The 19,308-nt window shown below is 45.4% G+C and overlaps 1 protein-coding gene across 4 annotated transcripts; it reads right to left on the bottom strand.

Moving 5' to 3' along the window:
* Positions 1-649: 649 nt before the first annotated feature.
* On the bottom strand, positions 650-13,597 carry LOC106595300 (sorting nexin-4). 4 transcript variants are annotated; one of them, XR_006759848.1, is made up of 15 exons: positions 13,470-13,596; positions 12,689-12,813; positions 12,361-12,499; positions 12,042-12,191; positions 11,858-11,905; positions 11,494-11,549; positions 10,952-11,024; positions 10,738-10,799; positions 9,903-9,968; positions 9,535-9,624; positions 9,180-9,279; positions 2,637-2,782; positions 2,401-2,515; positions 1,820-2,051; positions 650-734 (listed from the first exon to the last, which is right to left on the bottom strand). XR_006759848.1 is itself a non-coding variant. In XM_045698109.1 (14 exons), exons 1-14 carry the CDS (start codon positions 13,554-13,556, stop codon positions 2,004-2,006), a joined length of 1,305 nt encoding a protein of 434 aa, XP_045554065.1. In that variant the 5' UTR covers positions 13,557-13,597; the 3' UTR covers positions 744-2,003. The 4 variants fall into 4 exon arrangements, 3 of the variants coding, with proteins under 3 accessions (XP_045554065.1, XP_045554066.1, XP_045554067.1); XM_045698109.1 differs by lacking the exon at positions 650-734 and having other exon boundaries at positions 744-2,051; positions 13,470-13,597; XM_045698110.1 differs by lacking the exons at positions 650-734; positions 13,470-13,596 and adding an exon at positions 13,084-13,434 and having other exon boundaries at positions 744-2,051.
* Between the last annotated feature and the right edge of the window lie 5,711 nt (positions 13,598-19,308).

Below are 19,308 nucleotides of genomic sequence, written 5' to 3'. Positions count from 1 at the left end.
ATCACAGTGGGTCAACCTCAACCTGCTGTCTCCATATACCATTATAGTGGGTTTACCTCAACCTGCTGTCTCCATATACCATCATAGTGGGTCAACCTCAACCTGCTGTCTACATATACCATCATAGTGGGTTTACCTCAACCTGCTGTCTCCTTATACCATCAGTGGGTCAACCTCAACCTGCTGTCTACATATACCATCATAGTGGGTTTACTTCAACCTGCTGCCTTCATATACCATCATAGTGGGTTTACCTCAACCTGCTGTCTCCATATACCATTATAGTGGGTTTACCTCAACCTGCTGTCTCCATATACTATCATAGTGGGTCAACCTCAACCTGCTGTCTACATATACCATCATAGTGGGTTTACCTCAACCTGCTGTCCCCATATACCATCATAGTGGGTCAACCTCAACCTGCTGTCTCCATATACCATCATAGTGGGTCAACCTCAACCTGCTGTCTACATATACCATCATAGTGGGTTTACCTCAACCTGCTGTCTCCATATACCATCATAGTGGGTTTACCTCAACCTGCTGTCTCCATATACCATCATAGTGGGTTTACCTCAACCTGCTGTCTCCATATACCATCATTGTGGGTCAACCTTCAACCTGCTGTCTACATATACCATCATAGTGGGTTTACCTCAACCTGCTGTCTCCATATACCCTCACAACATCATACTGGGCCAACATAAAATGTGTGGTAGCCTGAGGAACCGTAGCTGTAGGAATATGGTAGAAGACAATATTTTTATTAAAACCATAAAGCTGAATATACAATGCAGTATAACTGTTATCTCAGTTCAACTTGGATAAGAATGTACATGAATGATGATCAAATCTGACCTTAAATCACATTATTACTGCGCGTCACAATGTACAAATAGGAGGTTTTCTTTGAGAAACCATGATTAAATTAGTGAGTTAATATTTTGGCTTCAACCAACAAACACCAGGTTCACTGTTGTTAATATATTTACATAGATGGACACGTCAAAGTATATAATATTCTTACATGTACCTTGACATTTTCTGAAATAATATCTTCTTCAATATTCACATACCAGACATTATGATATCATGTGCTTTAAGCAGAGAAAAGGCAAGAAGTCCTTTGACAGTTGATTCAGTTTCTTTTCCAGTTCAGTTCATAGAGGTAAACCAAGGTAACAGCAGCATACTGATAAGTGACGTCACGCTGCTTGCTTAGCGAGTACCGCTTCCTCCTGATTGGGCTCACACCGATGCGCAAACCCAGGACATCTGCTTCGCTAGCACACGTGACCGCCCTCCCTAAGCGTCTTACCAGTCAGCACCATTGAAGCATTAACAATTCAGCTACGCAAGCTGTGACACTTCAGGCTAAGGAGTAAGTTTCCCACATCCCCCATGTGCTACACTCTCACCATACGACCTTTATCACGCTGATACTACACACATGTTCTCTTAATAAACCAACCTTTATCCCACTGATACTACACACATGTTCTCTTAATAAACAAACCTTTATCCCGCTGATACTACACATGTTCTCTTAATAAACACATCTTTATCCTGCTGATACTACACACATGTTCTCTTAATAAACACATCTTTATCCTGCTGGTACTACACACATGTTCTCTTAATAAACAAACCTTTATCCCGCTGATACTACACACATGTTCTCTTAATAAACAAACCTTTAACCCGCTGATACTACACACATGTTGTCTTAATAAACCAACACAAGGAGATGTTTGTGCCTTATATCTCATTATAAAATATAGTCCCGGACTGCATCTCATGTCTTGAAAGGCTTCCTTACCTCCCCACTTTATCTGGAGCGCAGCCAGTATTGGACTGAGTATTGAGACGCAGTCCTGTAACTTTATGCCAGCTGGGGCGGGTTGCCGTGACAACAGTGGTTCTGTTTCCATCTGAAGGTCAAAAGGTGAAGTTGTTGTGCACTCGTATCATAGACGTTGTCGCTGACCCACGGCCCGACCCCCTTACATCTTGTGGAAACATTCCTTAGCATTGGTCCACACTTGAATGCCCTATACAGACAGAGGAGAACATAAAACACAGAAATTGAACTAGGTCCTAACAACATTGGCCTTTGACTTTAACAAGCGGGTTGTGTTCAGTAGGGCACACCGTTGCAACGCGTTTTGAAACAAAAGTCTCTCATTGGACAAGTCCAGGTAGTCCCTCTCTCTTTCAGTCAGTGTTCTTCAGTTTGGTGCCTAATGAACACAACTCTGAGAGTGGTATTTAAAGCAACACGAAAAATACAGTTTCTTATTGGACAACTCCATGTAGTCCATTTGTCCAATTGGTGCTTAATGAAAATAACCCTCATAGATACTAGGAGCATTTCCAGATTTCCACCCGAGTGTGACACACCTTCTTACACATGCTGATCTGCATGATGGCGTAGCCAATCAGAGCCTCCCTCAGATCCCTGTCCTTCTGCTCCTTGAAGCGCTGCATGTCCACCCACGCACCCTTCACGTACTCCCTGCACACACACACACACACACAGATTATATTACATACTTTATCAATGAGTTATTTTCAGCATGTGGTCTATCTATCTATCTATCTAGGTATTACTGCATGGTTTAACATGAGGGACTCACTCGCACTCCACTGTTTTCTCTGTGACCGTCTCCTCTCCCTGGACGATCTGCTCCTCCAGTAGGCTGAGTTTAGCCTCCCTCTGCTCTGGTGTCTCCTGACCAAACAGCTTGTTGGTCATTCCTTTGAAGGAGAACGTCCGTACCATCTGAGGATGGACAGACAGACAGACAGACAGAGAATGGAGGAGCATTACTAGCCTGGTGGTCCAGTCAATTCAAGAAGTACACTGAAATTCCAGATTCTCTCCTATGCTTTTCAATTAGGAAAATGTGGAATTGGAATTTGATTTACTTTCTGAATTGAAATGGAATTGACCCCAGGCCTGCTGGTGGTCCAGTCTGTTGATGCTTCGGCCTCTCTGTGTTTGTTGTCATGACAAACATGCATGGCATGCAATAGAAGAGTTGGCTACAATAGAGTCTGGGACTACAGTAGAGTCTGGGACTAGAGTAGAGTCTGGGACTAGAGTACAGTCTGGGACTAGAGTACAGTCTGGGACTAGAGTACAGTCTGGGACTAGAGTACAGTCTGGGACTACAGTAGAGTCTGGGACTACAGTACAGTCTGGGACTAGAGTACAGTCTGGGACTAGAGTACAGTCTGGGACTAGAGTACAGTCTGGGACTACAGTAGAGTCTGGGACTACAGTAGAGTCTGGGACTAGAGTACCCAAACTTCACTAGGAAAGCCACTTCCGGTCACAACTTGCAGACTTGTTTACGCTGCTGTGCGTTTTGTTGCCGATCTTACTTTGCTACCTGACGTTTTTTTACTTTTTCATTACCGTATATTTTTACTTTTTCCCTCACTCAACTTTTTCACCCCGGAGGTTTTATCTGGACATGGTTCGTCAGGACTTCAAACAGCCGAAGCTAAGTAACATTAACATGATGCGTTCTAATTGCAGTCGTTGTACTTATAATATACAGGAGAACGATCGCCTTACGGCAAGGATAGCTGTGCTGCAAGCCCAGCTTCAGACGCAATCGTTAGGCAAGGGCAATTTCAGTGTAGGAAAGGATGAAACAGCGTCTGTGCCACCAGTAAGTACAGATAGTAACGTTAGTATAAATCCCCTCGCACGGTCCCCGCAGCCGGACAACTTTCTCATGGCTTCTGGAGGGAAATGCTGTAGGAATGCTCAACCGGTGTCGCTTATTCAGCCGACAGAAACTTTCAACCGGTTCTCCCCATTAAGCGAGTCGGAGTCGGAGGCCGAGACTTCTCTGGTCTCTACTCCTCCCGTTGTGGGGTCTGAGACGCCGAAGGCTCCCACCATTAGCTCTGACAAATTGAAAACCCTAGTCATTGGCGACTCCATTACCCACAGTATTAGACTTAAAACTAATCATCCAGCGATCATACACTGTTAACCAGGGGGCAGGGCTACCGACGTTAAGGCTAATCTAAAGACGGTGCTGGCTAAAGCTAAAACTGGCGAGTGTAGAGAGTATAGAGATATTGTTATCCACGTCGGCACCAACGATGTTAGGATGAAACAGTCAGAGGTCACCAAGCGCAACATAGCTTCAGCGTGTAAATCAGCTAGAAAGATGTGTCGGCATCGAGTAATTGTCTCTGGCCCCCTCCCAGTTAGGGGGAGTGATGAGCTCTACAGCAGAGTCTCACAACTCAATCGCTGGTTGAAAACTGTTTTCTGCCCCTCCCAAAAGATAGAATTTGTAGATAATTGGCCCTCTTTCTGGGACTCACCCACAAACAGGACCAAGCCTGGCCTGCTGAGGAGTGATGGACTCCATCCTAGCTGGAGGGGTGCTCTCATCTTATCTACGAACATAGACAGGGCTCTAACTCCCCTAGCTCCACAATGAAATAGGGTGCAGGCCAGGCAGCAGGCTAATAGCCAGCCTGCCAGCTTAGTGGAGTCTGCCACTAGCACAGTCAGTGTAGTCAGCTCAGCTTTCCCCATTGAGACCGTGTCTGTGCCTCGATCTAGGTTGGGCAAAATTAAAAATGGCGGTGTTCGCTTTAGCAATCTCACTAGTATAAAGACCTCCTCCATTCCTGCCATTATTGAAAGAGATTGTGATACCTCACATCTCAAAATTGGGTTACTTAATGTTAGATCCCTCACTTCCAAGGCAGTTATAGTCAATGAACTAATCACTGATCATAATCTTGATGTGATTGGCCTGACTGAAACATGGCTTAAGCCTGATGAATTTACTGTGTTAAATGAGGCCTCACCCCCTGGTTACACTAGTGACCATATCCCCCGCGCATCCCGCAAAGGCGGAGGTGTTGCTAACATTTACGATAGCAAATTTCAATTTACAAAAAAAAAATATGACGTTTTCGTCTTTTGAGCTTCTAGTCATGAAATCTATGCAGCCTACTCACTCACTTTTTATAGCTTCTGTTTACAGGCCTCCTGGGCCATATGCAGTGTTCCTCACTGAGTTCCCTGAATTCCTATCGGATCTTGTAGTCATAGCCGATAATATTCAAATTTTTGGTGACTTTAACATTCACATGGAAAAGTCCACAGACCCACTCCAAAAGGCTTTCGGAGCCATCATCGACTCAGTGGGTTTTGTCCAACATGTCTCTGGACCTACTCACTGCCACAGTCATACTCTGGACCTAGTTTTGTCCCATGGAATAAATGTTGTGGATCTTAATGTTTTTCCTCATAATCCTGGACTATCGGACCACCATTTTATTACGTTTGCAATCGCAACAAATAATCTGCTCAGACCCCAACCAAGGAGCATTAAAAGTCGTGCTATAAATTCTCAGACAACCCAAAGATTCCTTGATGCCCTTCCAGACTCCCTCTGCCTACCCAAGGACGTCAGAGGACAAAAATCAGTTAACCACCTAACCGAGGAACTCAATTTAACCTTGCGCAATACCCTAGATGCAGTTGCACCCCTAAAAACTAAAAACATCTGTCATAAGAAACTAGCTCCCTGGTATACAGAAAATACACGAGCTCTGAAGCAAGCTTCCAGAAAATTGGAACGGAAATGGCGCCACACCAAACTGGAAGTCTTCCGACTAGCTTGGAAAGACAGTACCGTGCAGTATCGAAGAGCCCTCACTGCTGCTCGATCATCCTATTTTTCCAACTTAATTGAGGAAAATAAGAACAATCCGAAATTTCTTTTTGATACTGTCGCAAAGCTAACTAAAAAGCAGCCTTCGCAAATGGAGGATGGCTTTCACTTCAGCAGTAATAAATTTATGAACTTCTTTGAGGAAAAGATCATGATCATTAGAAAGCAAATTACAGACTCCTCTTTAAATCTGGGTATTCCTCCAAAGCTCCATTGTCCTGAGTCTACACAACTCTGCCAGGACCTAGGATCAAGGGAGATACTAAAGTGTTTTAGTACTATATCTCTTGACACAATGATGAAAATAATCATGGCCTCCAAACCCTCAAGCTGCATACTGGACCCTATTCCAACTAAACTACTGAAAGAGCTGCTTCCTGTGCTTGGCCCTCCTATGTTGAACATAATAAACGGCTCTCTATCCACCGGATGTGTACCAAGCTCACTAAAAGTGGCAGTAATAAAGCCTCTCTTGAAAAAGCCGAATCTTGATCCAGAAATTATAAAAAACTATCGGCCTATATCGAATCTTCCATTCCTCTCAAAAATTTTTGAAAAAGCTGTTGCACAGCAACTCACTGCCTTCCTGAAGACAAACAATGTATACGAAACGCTTCAGTCTGGTTTTAGACCCCATCATAGCACTGAGACTGCACTTGTGAAGGTGGTAAATTACCTTTTAATGACGTCAGACCGAGGCTCTGCATCTGTCCTCGTGCTCCTAGATCTTAGTGCCGCTTTTGATACCATCGATCACCACATTCTTTTGGAGAGATTGGAAACCCAAATTGGTCGACATGGACAAGTTCTGGCCTGGTTTAGATCTTATCTGTCGGAAAGATATCAGTTTGTCTCTGTGAATGGTTTGTCCTCTGACAAATCAATTGTAAATTTCGGTGTTCCTCAAGGTTCCGTTTTAGGACCACTATTGTTTTCACTATATATTTTACCTCTTGGGGATGTCATTCGAAAACATAATGTTAAATTTCACTGCTATGCGGACGACACACAGCTGTACATTTCAATGAAACATGGTGAAGCCCCAAAATTGCCCTCACTAGAAGCCTGTGTTTCAGACATAAAGAAGTGGATGGCTGCAAACTTTCTACTTTTAAACTCGGACAAAACAGAGATGCTTGTTCTAGGTCCCAAGAAACAAAGAGATCTTCTGTTGAATCTGACAATTAATCTGGATGGTTGTACAGTCGTCTCAAATAAAACTGTGAAGGACCTCGGCGTTACTCTGGACCCTGATCTCTCTTTTGAAGAACATATCAAGACTGTTTCAAGGACAGCTTTTTTCCATCTACGTAACATTGCAAAAATCAGAAACTTTCTGTCCAAAAATGACGCAGAAAAATTAATCCATGCTTTTGTTACTTCTAGGCTGGACTACTGCAATGCTCTACTTTCCGGCTACCCGGATAAAGCACTAAACAAACTTCAGTTAGTGCTAAATACGGCTGCTAGAATCCTGACTAGAACCAAAAAATTTGATCATATTACTCCAGTGCTATCCTCCCTACACTGGCTTCCTGTTAAGGCAAGGGCTGATTTCAAGGTTTTACTGCTAACCTACAAAGCATTACATGGGCTTGCTCCTACCTATCTTTCCGATTTGGTCCTGCCGTACATACCTACACGTACGCTACAGTCACAAGACGCAGGCCTCCTAATTGTCCCTAGAACTTCTAAGCAAACGGCTGGAGGTAGGGCTTTCTCCTATAGAGCTCCATTTTTATGGAATGTTCTGCCTACCAATGTGAGAGACGCAGACTCAGTCTCAACCTTTAAGTCTTTACTGAAGACTTATCTCTTCAGTAGGTCCTATGATTAAGTATAGTCTGGCCCAGGAGTGTGAAGGTGAACGGAAAGGCTGGAGCAACGAACCGCCCCTCTTTCCACTGGGATTCTCTGCCTCTAACCCTTTTACAGGGGCTGAGTCACTGGCTTACTGGTGTTCTTCCATGCCGACCATGGGAGGGGTGCGTCACTTGAGTGGGTTGAGTCACTGACGTGGTCTTCCTGTCTGGGTTGGCGCCCCCCCTTGGGTTGTGCCATGGCGGAGATCGTTGTGGGCTATACTCTGCCTTTTCTTAGGACGGTTTGTTGGTGGTTGGAGACATCCCTCTAGTGGTGTGGGGGCTGTGCTTTGGCAAAGTGGGTGGGGTTATATCCTGCCTGTTTGGCCCTGTCCGGGGGTATCATCGGATGGGGCCACAGTGTCTTCTGATCCCTCCTGTCTCAGCCTCCAGTATTTATGCTGCAGTAGTTTATGTGTCGGGGGGCTAGGGTCAGTCTGTTACATCTGGAGTATTTCTCTTGTCTTATCCGGTGTCCTGTGTGAATTTAAATATGCTCTCTCTAATTCTCTCTTTCTCTCTTTCTGTCTTTCTCTCGGAGGACCTGAGCCCTAGGACCATGCCTCAGGACTACCTGGTATGATGACTCCTTGCTGTCCCCAGTCCACCTGGCCGTGCTGCTGCTCCAGTTTCAACTGTTCTGCCTGCGGCTATGGAACCCTGACCTGTTCACCGGACGTGCTTGTTGCACCCTCGACAACTACTATGATTATTATTATTTGACCATGCTGGTCATTTATGAACATTTTAACATCTTGACCATGTTCTGTTATAATATCCACCCTGCACAGCCAGAAGAGGACTGGCCACCCCTCATAGCCTGGTTCCTCTCGAGGTTTCTTCCTAGGTTTTTGGCCTTTCTAGGGAGCTTTTCCTAGGGAGTTTTTCCTAGCCACCGTGCTTCTTTCACATGCATTGCTTGCTGTTTGGGGTTTTAGGCTGGGTTTCTGTACAGCACTTTGAGATATCAGCTGATGTACGAAGGGCTATATAAATACATTTGATTTGATTTGATTTGATTTACAGTCTGGGACTAGAGTAGAGTCTGGGACTAGAGTACAGTCTGGGACTACAGTACAGTCTGGGACTACAGTAGAGTCTGGGACTACAGTAGAGTCTGGGACTACAGTAGAGTCTGGGACTAGAGTAGAGTCTGGGACTACAGTAGAGTCTGGGACTACAGTAGAGTCTGGGACTACAGTAGAGTCTGGGACTAGAGTAGAGTCTGGGACTAGAGTACAGTCTGGGACTAGAGTACAGTCTGGGACTAGAGTACAGTCTGGGACTACAGTAGTCTGGGACTACAGTAGTCTGGGACATGTCCTTATATAGGGGGGTTTGAAGAAGACATGAAGTCAAAGATTCTGAGAGGACTTGACAAACAAGACCTCTTGGGCCTTGCCAATGCTCTTGAGACCTATACTGTACCAATATTGGAAAGACAAGAGCTTGCCTCTTACAAGAGATCACCATCTCAGTTGGAGTCCTCTAGTTTTCCTATACCAGGATACAAACAGTCGATAAACTAGACCTTCCCCTAAACCTACAGCTTTCTTCATTGCCCCTTAGGGTATCGATAAAGTTGTATTGAATTGAATACCCCAGTGGCCAGCTCCTCCCGTTGCTGCTTCTTGGAGATGAGGTCTGAGGAGGCCATCTCCAGCTCATACTGGGTCAGCTCGTGTTTCCTACACACAGCCCTGTAGGAAACAGACAGCAGTAGCTTTACAGAAGGCCCATACAATGTCACAACACCATACAGCATTACTTCCTGGGACACAAGTTGTACCAGGCCCATTTAGAGAAGTTTTTTTTACACTGTCAGAACCTTCTGCTTGGTGATTTACCCTCTTTACCTGACTAAGGGGACAGGGTTTTGGAATCGCTTCACAAAATATGATTCATTGGTTGGTTGATTCATTGATTGATTAGCCATAACGTGCAATAGGACCAACCTTAAGGCTTCGGCATAGAAAAGGTATTCCTTCAGTTGGTCTGCGTAGTGCTCCTCTTCCTCCAAGATATCATCTACTGAGGCAGCATAGCTTTGGACAAAATGACAGATTGATTGATTGATTTTATTAGCCAGTTAAACAAATATATACTTATTTTCAATGTAGTTCCTAAATTGCTTGATGTGTGAACTCTGCATTAGGATACCAGGCTGATTTTATTCGCCAGTTAAAAAATATATAATTATTTCCATTGTGTTTCCTAATTTCCATTGCGGTTCCTAAATTGCAGGTTGTGTGCAATCTACATTAGAATAGCAGGCTCAGCACAGGTTAGATAAAACAGCTGTTGGCAGATGGAGAGTACTCACGCATCCATATGGTGTCCAGCACTCTGTAGACCGTCTCCCATCTCCTTCTCTAAGGCACTCCACTCACTGACACACAGACAGACAGATCAGTTAGACCGTCTCCCATCTCCTTCTCTAAGGCACTCCACTCACTGACACACAGACAGACAGATCAGTTAGACCGTCTCCCATCTCCTTCTCTAAGGCAGTCCACTCACTGACACACAGACAGACAGATCAGTTAGACCGTCTCCCATCTCCTTCTCTAAGGCAGTCCACTCACTGACACACAGACAGACAGATCAGTTAGACCGTCTCCCATCTCCTTCTCTAAGGCACTCCACTCACTGACACACAGACAGACAGATCAGTTAGACCGTCTCCCATCTCCTTCTCTAAGGCAGTCCACTCACTGCCACACAGACAGACAGATCAGTTAGACCGTCTCCCATCTCCTTCTCTAAGGCAGTCCACTCACTGCCACACAGACAGACAGATCAGTTAGACCGTCTCCCATCTCCTTCTCTAAGGCACTCCACTCACTGCCACACAGACAGACAGATCAGTTAGACCGTCTCCCATCTCCTTCTCTAAGGCAGTCCACTCACTGCCACACAGACGGTTAGACTGTCTCCCATCTCCTTCTCTAAGGCACTCCACTCACTGCCACACAGATCAGTCAGATAATCCCACAACAATATCATATCAGTCTTTCTTCAATATTCAAATACAACATGTTTTATTGTTAGGGTTAAGTGCCTTGCTCAAGGGCACATCGACAGATTTTTCACCTACTTGGCTCGGTTGCTGGCCCAACACTCTTAACCACTGGCTACCTGCTGACTAGTGCTCTTACCTGAACACTCTCCCGTAGTTCCCATGGACTTTGTATACGCCGTAGAGCCTGTCTGCTACTCTCTGGAGAATGAAAAGTGAGTTGTTAAATGTAAAACGAGGTGAGCGCTAAATAAAAGATGTTGTTCCAAAGATATAACTTTAGACTAATGAGAGGAGCAGACTGACTGTGGATCTAAAGCATCTGATGAATGGTATATTATTATATGACTTACTGCTCTGACTCTGAGCAGCTGGGAGGTGAGAGACTGAAGCTCATCGCTGTAGTGTTTCATCTCTGTGAACCGCCTAGATTTAGGAAGACAAATGGCAACCTTAACATACCTTTACACGACTTCACCTTTACACGACTTCAAATGTACACGACTTTACTCGACTTCCACAAATTCAACTTTATACAACTTAACACCATTTCTTCTTTACACAAATTCAACTTTATACAACTTAACACCATTTCTTCTTTACACAAATTCAACTTTATACAACTTAACACCATTTCTTCTTTACACAAATTCAACTTTATACAACTTAACACCATTTCTTCTTTACACAAATTCAACTTTATACAACTTAACACCATTTCTTCTTTACACAAATTCAACTTTACTCGACTTCAACTTAACACGGCTTCAAATGAACACAACTAACTTTACACCACTTAAACTTAACTCAACTTTAAGTAAAATGTATGTAATACATGTATAATGCCACTAGGTGTCTGACAACTCTTGGTTGTAAATGGGAAGGGTTGATTTACTTGTCAGGGTTCTTCACCCTGAAAGTTGCGCTCAGAGCTTTAATCCTGGAGTCTGCCTAGACAAAACAAACACAATTTAATTAGAATGCAATTATAAACCAAACACAACCAATGTGTACCACTGGATGGATCAAAATAGATTCAATACGGTTTTTGTTGTATTTTATTAGGATCCCCATTAGCGGTTGCTCATCCAGCAGCTACTCTTCCTGGGGTCCACACAGAACACGATGTAATACAGAACATCAATAAACGGGAACAGCTCAAGGACACAACCCCTTTAATAAGTGGTAGTAACGGATTAAAGATCATATAGGGGTAGAAGATAAAGATATTCATGAAGTAAAAAATGCCTCTGAGGTACCTTGGCTTGGAACCCTGTCTCATACACTACCTCCTTCCACCTGTGTTCCTGGGAGAGGAGGAGAGGAAATTCAAGTTAAAAAAAAGAGTAGAAATAAATAAATAAATACAAATGTATGTTGAATCTCTCCAAAACATTCCAATACAACGTCAAGGTGATGGAGTGAGCTGATAGGCTATCGTACCTCAGTCAGGAAGTGGTATAGGATTTTGTCATTGGACAGAACCGAATGGGAGGCCACGCGAAGTAGGAAGTTCTCCAGACCAACCCTGCGCCTCTCTACAAAGTCTGGGTCCATGTTGTCTGCAGACAGCTTGTGCCAAACAAACTCTGCCTGTAGAAATCAGACAAGGGTTTTTACACAAAGATATATAATAACATTTATTTGAATATTATATATAAAAAATAAAAATATATAATATCATGTGTTCTATTCTATTAAATGCTGTGGGTATTAAGGCCCAAACACTGCAGTGTGGCCATCAGGTTTGAATTTAGCTTACCCTCTTCTCTGGCAAAGGTGGCACCACGATAAATGGATAGGTGACTAACAAATAGTTCCGGAGAATCTCAAATTCACTGTATCTCCTCCAGAGAGAGTCTGGGGCTGGGTTGTGGCCTTCTGTTATTGCATCTATGGATCTGAAAGAAGAAACACCAACATCTAGGTCAAATCAGATGCACCAGAAGGATCTGAATCCCTCTTATTTTACACATTCAGAAAAATCCAGGTTCAAGAACGTCATTGTACCGAGAACATGTTTTCATTTGGGAGCAAGGCTATATTTTGCATATGCTGCTTCATTTTCAAACGGGGTCCCACTCTCTCACCGAGTTTCTATGAGGTACACTGTGAATATCTCTTGCATGTTCACTGTATTTTTCCCAGTTCTTTTCTCTGCCTCGGCCACACTGATCTCCATTCTCCGCAGCAGAGTGGATCCTTCCTGCACCATCTGTACAAACAGAGTGCATGGGAGAAATAGGCAGGGATTAGTGAATAGATAGTTAGAGCAGTGTTTCCCAAACTCGATCCTGGGGCCCCACGTGGGTGCACGTTTTGGTTTTTGCCATAGCTCTAACAGCTGATTCAAATAATCAAATTCGGGAAACCCTGCTCTAGAGGACTGAATATGAATAGAACAGAATATCAATAGATTTAGATAGGTCCAATGATTGGCAAAGGATAGGAACAATTTGGAAATGTTCTAGTAATAAACACATACGTGTCTATAGACGTCCATTTGTCATAATACCGTGACGTCATTCTCTGGATGCTGCGAGTGGACCAATAACGTGCCGAACAGCTACTGACCACGTAGCACAGATCAGATCTGGTTTTATTTTGGATAGATAGGTCTTTCAATCTTCAAAACACTCATATTGTGGGCAATATTGTTACAAACAAGGTTATATCGTAGCCAACAGCAGCGCGTAGTTACAGTGTATCGCGTGGCCTGATGTCCCGACGGCTACATCTGTATGGTCGAACAAGGATGTTCTATTTCTGTATGCATCCATCCAGTCCTTTGCCGTGGACAAAGGACAATAGTTCGTTCGTAAGAGACAATTTACAAACACAGACAAAACCTAGAAATGATTGCGTTACTACCGTGTTATTCTTGTTATTCTCCAACTCTGTGTTGGTAAATTCATCTCCTCCAATCGTCGCTGACTCTTTATTTCCAGCATCCGCCATCCTTCTTTCCAGCTGTGTTATGCAAACAAGATAAAGCGATTCTGGGTCACGGGATCTTTCAAAATAAGAGTCCTGTCCTGTAAACTGTAGAAGATCAGAATCACCTTGAATCGCCAAATACATTTGTATATAAAGGAATTTGACTTGGTGAAATGGTGCTGCCACAATAAACAGAATATACAGGCAGAAGATAAACCTGATATACATACAACATACTGTACGTAGAAGCAGAGCTGATAAACGGGATACATACAACACACTGTATGTAGAAGCAGAGCTGATAAACAGGATACAGACAACATACTGTACGTAGAAGCAGAGCTGATAAACAGGATACAGACAACATACTGTACGTAGAAGCAGAGCTGATAAACAGGATACAGACAACATACTGTACGTAGAAGCAGAGCTGATAAACAGGATACAGACAACATACTGTACGTAGAAGCAGAGCTGATAAACAGGATACAGACAACATACTGTACGTAGAAGCAGAGCTGATAAACAGGATACAGACAACATACTGTACGTAGAAGCAGAGCTGATAAACAGGATACAGACAACATACTGTACGTAGAAGCAGAGCTGATAAACAGGATACAGACAACATACTGTACGTAGAAGCAGAGCTGATAAACAGGATACAGACAACATACTGAATGTAGAAGCAGAGCTTACACAAATCCACGCGTTATGTACACTATCTACACTGTAAGGTAGGAACTACAAACTTCACTATGAAAACTAAGCTACGTTATAAAGTATGTATGTAGAGATATATAAATCAAAAACAATTTTACAGGATGCTGAGCAGTGGGGGAAATATGTACATGAAAAGACGCAGGTGCGTATGAGGATGTGCAGAGAGTACAAAGATGAATGTGCTATACTAGGATGCATAGTCCATTAATGAGAAGATGATCGTGGACCAGGTGGCTGGTTGATAAGGTTCATCTGGAGGAGGAAGAAACGCACACCTGTTTAGGAGAGGTGCTGGCTAGCAGAGTAGAACACCTGTTTAGGAGAGGTGCTGGCTAGCAGAGTAGAACACCTGTTTAGTAGAGGTGCTGGCTAGCAGAGTAGAACACCTGTTTAGGAGAGGTGCTGGCTAGCAGAGTAGAACACCTGTTTAGGGGAGGTGCTGGCTAGCAGAGTAGAACACCTGTTTAGTAGAGGTGCTGGCTAGCAGAGTAGAACACCTGTTTAGGAGAGGTGCTGGCTAGCAGAGTAGAACACCTGTTTAGTGGAGGTGCTGGCTAGCAGAGTAGAACACCTGTTTAGGAGAGGTGCTGGCTAGAAGAGTAGAACACCTGTTTAGTAGAGGTGCTGGCTAGCAGAGTAGAACAACTGTTTAGGAGAGGTGCTGGCTAGCAGAGTAGAACACCTGTTTAGGGGAGGTGCTGGCTAGCAGAGTAGAACACCTGTTTAGGAGAGGTGCTGGCTAGCAGAGTAGAACACCTGTTTAGGAGAGGTGCTGGCTAGCAGAGTAGAACACCTGTTTAGGAGAGGTGCTGGCTAGCGGAGTAGAACACCTGTTTAGGGAGAGGTGCTGGCTAGCAGAGTAGAACACCTATTTAGGAGAGGTGCTGGCTAGCGGAGTAGAACACCTGTTTAGGAGAGGTGCTGGCTAGCAGAGTAGACCACCTGTTTAGGAGAGGTGCTGGCTAGCAGAGTAGAACACCTGTTTAGTAGAGGTGCTGGCTAGCAGAGTAGAACACCTGTTTAGGAGAGGTGCTGGCTAGCAGAGTAGAACACCTGTTTAGGAGAGGTGCTGGCTAGCGGAGTAGAACACCTGTTTAGGAGAGGTGCTGGCTAGCGGAGTAGAACACCTGTTTAGGAGAGGTGCTGGCTAGCGGAGTAGAACACCTGTTTAGGAGAGGTGCTGGCTAGCGGAGTAGAACACCTGTTTAGGAGAGGTGCTGGCTAGCAGAGTAGAACACCTGTTTAGGAGAGGTGCTGGCTAGCGGAGTAGAACACCTGTTTAGGAGAGGTGCTGGCTAGCGGAGTAGAACACCTGTTTAGGAGAGGTGCTGGCTAGCAGAGTAGAACACCTGTTTATTAGAGGTGCTGGCTAGCAGAGTAGAACACCTGTTTAGGAGAGGTGCTGGCTAGCAGAGTAGAACACCTGTTTAGTAGAGGTGCTGGCTAGCAGAGTAGAACACCTGTTTAGTAGAGGTGCTGGCTAGCGGAGTAGAACACCTGTTTAGTAGAGGTGCTGGCTAGCAGAGTAGAACACCTGTTTAGTAGAGGTGCTGGCTAGCAGAGTAGAACACCTGTTTAGGAGAGGTGCTGGCTAGCAGAGTAGAACACCTGTTTAGGAGAGGTGCTGGCTAGCAGAGTAGAACACCTGTTTAGGAGAGGTGCTGGCTAGCGGAGTAGAACACCTGTTTAGGAGAGGTGCTGGCTAGCAGAGTAGAACACCTGTTTAGGAGAGGTGCTGGCTAGCAGAGTAGAACACCTGTTTAGGGGAGGTGCTGGCTAGCAGAGTAGAACACCTGTTTAGGAGAGGTGCTGGCTAGCGGAGTAGAACACCTGTTTAGGAGAGGTGCTGGCTAGCAGAGTAGAACACCTGTTTAGGAGAGGTGCTGGCTAGCGGAGTAGAACACCTGTTTAGGAGAGGTGCTGGCTAGCAGAGTAGACCACCTGTTTAGGAGAGGTGCTGGCGAGCAGAGTAGAACACCTGTTTAGTAGAGGTGCTGGCTAGCAGAGTAGAACACCTGTTTAGTAGAGGTGCTGGCTAGCAGAGTAGAACACCTGTTTAGTAGAGGTGCTGGCTAGCAGAGTAGAACACCTGTTTAGGAGAGGTGCTGGCTAGCGGAGTAGAACACCTGTTTAGGAGAGGTGCTGGCTAGCGGAGTAGAACACCTGTTTAGGAGAGGTGCTGTCTAGCGGAGTAGAACACCTGTTTAGGAGAGGTGCTGGCTAGCGGAGAAGAACACCTGTTTAGGAGAGGTGCTGGCTAGCGGAGTAGAACACCTGTTTAGTAGAGGTGCTGGCTAGCGGAGTAGAACACCTGTTTAGGAGAGGTGCTTGCTAGCAGAGTAGAACACCTGTTTATTAGAGGTGCTGGCTAGCAGAATAGAACACCTGTTTAGGAGAGGTGCTGGCTAGCAGAGTAGAACACCTGTTTAGTAGAGGTGCTGGCTAGCAGAGTAGAACACCTGTTTAGTAGAGGTGCTGGCTAGCAGAGTAGAACACCTGTTTAGGAGAGGTGCTGGCTAGCGGAGTAGAACACCTGTTTAGGAGAGGTGCTGGCTAGCAGAGTAGAACACCTGTTTAGGAGAGGTGCTGGCTAGCAGAGTAGAACACCTGTTTAGTAGAGGTGCTGGCTAGCAGAGTAGAACACCTGTTTAGGAGAGGTGCTGGCTAGCAGAATAGAACACCTGTTTAGGAGAGGTGCTGTCTAGCAGAGTAGAACACCTGTTTAGTAGAAGTGCTGGCTAGCAGAGTAGAACACCTGTTTAGTAGAGGTGCTGGCTAGCAGAGTAGAACACCTGTTTAGGAGAGGTGCTGGCTAGCGGAGTAGAACACCTGTTTAGGAGAGGTGCTGGCTAGCGGAGTAGAACACCTGTTTAGGAGAGGTGCTGTCTAGCGGAGTAGAACACCTGTTTAGGAGAGGTGCTGGCTAGCGGAGTAGAACACCTGTTTAGGAGAGGTGCTGGCTAGCGGAGTAGAACACCTGTTTAGTAGAGGTGCTGGCTAGCGGAGTAGAACACCTGTTTAGGAGAGGTGCTTGCTAGCGGAGTAGAACACCTGTTTATTAGAGGTGCTGGCTAGCAGAATAGAACACCTGTTTAGGAGAGGTGCTGGCTAGCAGAGTAGAACACCTGTTTAGTAGAGGTGCTGGCTAGCAGAGTAGAACACTTGTTTAGTAGAGGTGCTGGCTAGCAGAGTAGAACACCTGTTTAGTAGAGGTGCTGGCTAGCAGAGTAGACCACCTGTTTAGGAGAGGTGCTGGCTAGCAGAGTAGACCACCTGTTTAGGAGAGGTGCTGGCGAGCAGAGTAGAACACCTGTTTAGTAGAGGTGCTGGCTAGCAGAGTAGAACACCTGTTTAGGAGAGGTGCTGGCTAGCAGAGTAGAACACCTGTTTAGGAGAGGTGCTGGCTAGCGGAGTAGAACACCTGTTTAGGAGAGGTGCTGGCTAGCGGAGTAGAACACCTGTTTAGGAGAGGTGCTGGCTAGCGGAGTAGAACACCTGTTTAGTAGAGGTGCTGGCTAGCGGAGTAGAACACCTGTTTAGGAGAGGTGCTGGCTAGCGGAGTACAACACCTGTTTATTAGAGGTGCTGGCTAGCAGAATAGAACACCTGTTTAGGAGAGGTGCTGGCTAGCTGAGTAGAACACCTGTTTATTAGAGGTGCTGGCTAGCAGAATAGAACACCTGTTTAGGAGAGGTGCTGGCTAGCAGAGTAGAACACCTGTTTAGTAGAGGTGCTGGCTAGCAGAGTAGAACACTTGTTTAGTAGAGGTGCTGGCTAGCAGAGTAGAACACCTGTTTAGTAGAGGTGCTGGCTAGCGGAGTAGAACACCTGTTTAGTAGAGGTGCTGGCTAGCAGAGTAGAACACCTGTTTAGGAGAGGTGCTGGCTAGCAGAGTAGAACACCTGTTTTGTAGAGGTGCTGGCTAGCAGAGTAGAACACCTGTTTAGGAGAGGTGCTGGCTAGCAGAATAGAACACCTGTTTAGGAGAGGTGCTGTCTAGCAGAGTAGAACACCTGTTTAGTAGAAGTGCTGGCTAGCAGAGTAGAACACCTGTTTAGTAGAGGTGCTGGCTAGCAGAGTAGAACACCTGTTTAGTAGAGGTGCTGGCTAGCAGAGTAGAACACCTGTTTAGTAGAGGTGCTGGCTAGCGGAGTAGAACACCTGTTTAGGGGAGGTGCTGGCTAGCAGAGTAGAACACCTGTTTAGTAGAGGTGCTGGCTAGCAGAGTAGAACACCTGTTTAGTAGAGGTGCTGGCTAGCAGAGTAGAACACCTGTTTAGGAGAGGTGCTGGCTAGCGGAGTAGAACACCTGTTTAGTAGAGGTGCTGGCTAGCAGAGTAGAACACCTGTTTAGGGGAGGTGCTGGCTAGCGGAGTAGAACACCTGTTTAGTAGAGGTGCTGGCTAGCGGAGTAGAACACCTGTTTAGTAGAGGTGCTGGCTAGCGGAGTAGAACACCTGTTTAGGGGAGGTGCTGGCTAGCGGAGCAGAACACCTGTTTAGTAGAGGTGCTGGCTAGCAGAGTAGAACACCTGTTTAGGGGAGGTGCTGGCTAGCGGAGTAGAACACCTGTTTAGTAGAGGTGCTGGCTAGCGGAGTAGAACACCTGTTTAGTAGAGGTGCTGGCTAGCAGAGTAGAACACCTGTTTAGGGGAGGTGCTGGCTAGCGGAGTAGAACACCTGTTTAGTAGAGGTGCTGGCTAGCGGAGCAGAACACCTGTTTAGTAGAGGTGCTGGCTAGCAGAGTAGAACACCTGTTTAGGGGAGGTGCTGGCTAGCGGAGTAGAACACCTGTTTAGTAGAGGTGCTGGCTAGCGGAGTAGAACACCTGTTTAGTAGAGGTGCTGGCTAGCAGAGTAGAACACCTGTTTAGGGGAGGTGCTGGCTAGCGGAGTAGAACACCTGTTTAGTAGAGGTGCTGGCTAGCGGAGTAGAACACCTGTTTAGTAGAGGTGCTGGCTAGCAGAGTAGAACACTTGGAAAAAGAAAAGGAGACACACTAGGAGCTCAATGAGGTAGTGGAAGCCCATGTTGACATTACTACAGTACCT

This window comes from Salmo salar, chromosome ssa16, assembly GCF_905237065.1.
Source record: "Salmo salar chromosome ssa16, Ssal_v3.1, whole genome shotgun sequence".
Taxonomy (NCBI): Eukaryota; Metazoa; Chordata; class Actinopteri; order Salmoniformes; family Salmonidae; genus Salmo; species Salmo salar.
This window is presented reverse-complemented; position numbering and strand designations above follow the sequence as displayed.

Excerpts from the sequence above, each read along its gene's own strand:
- LOC106595300 (XM_045698109.1), bottom strand. The coding sequence starts at position 13,556 with ATGGCGGATGCTGGAAATAAAGAGTCAGCGACGATTGGAGGAGATGAA. Across the intron at positions 9,280-9,534 it reads TTCTATGCCGAAGCCTTAAG|GGCTGTGTGTAGGAAACACG; the intron begins GTTGGTCCTATT and ends TGTTTCCTACAG. Across the intron at positions 2,052-2,400 it reads AGATCAGCATGTGTAAGAAG|GGCATTCAAGTGTGGACCAA; the intron begins GTGTGTCACACT and ends CTGTCTGTATAG.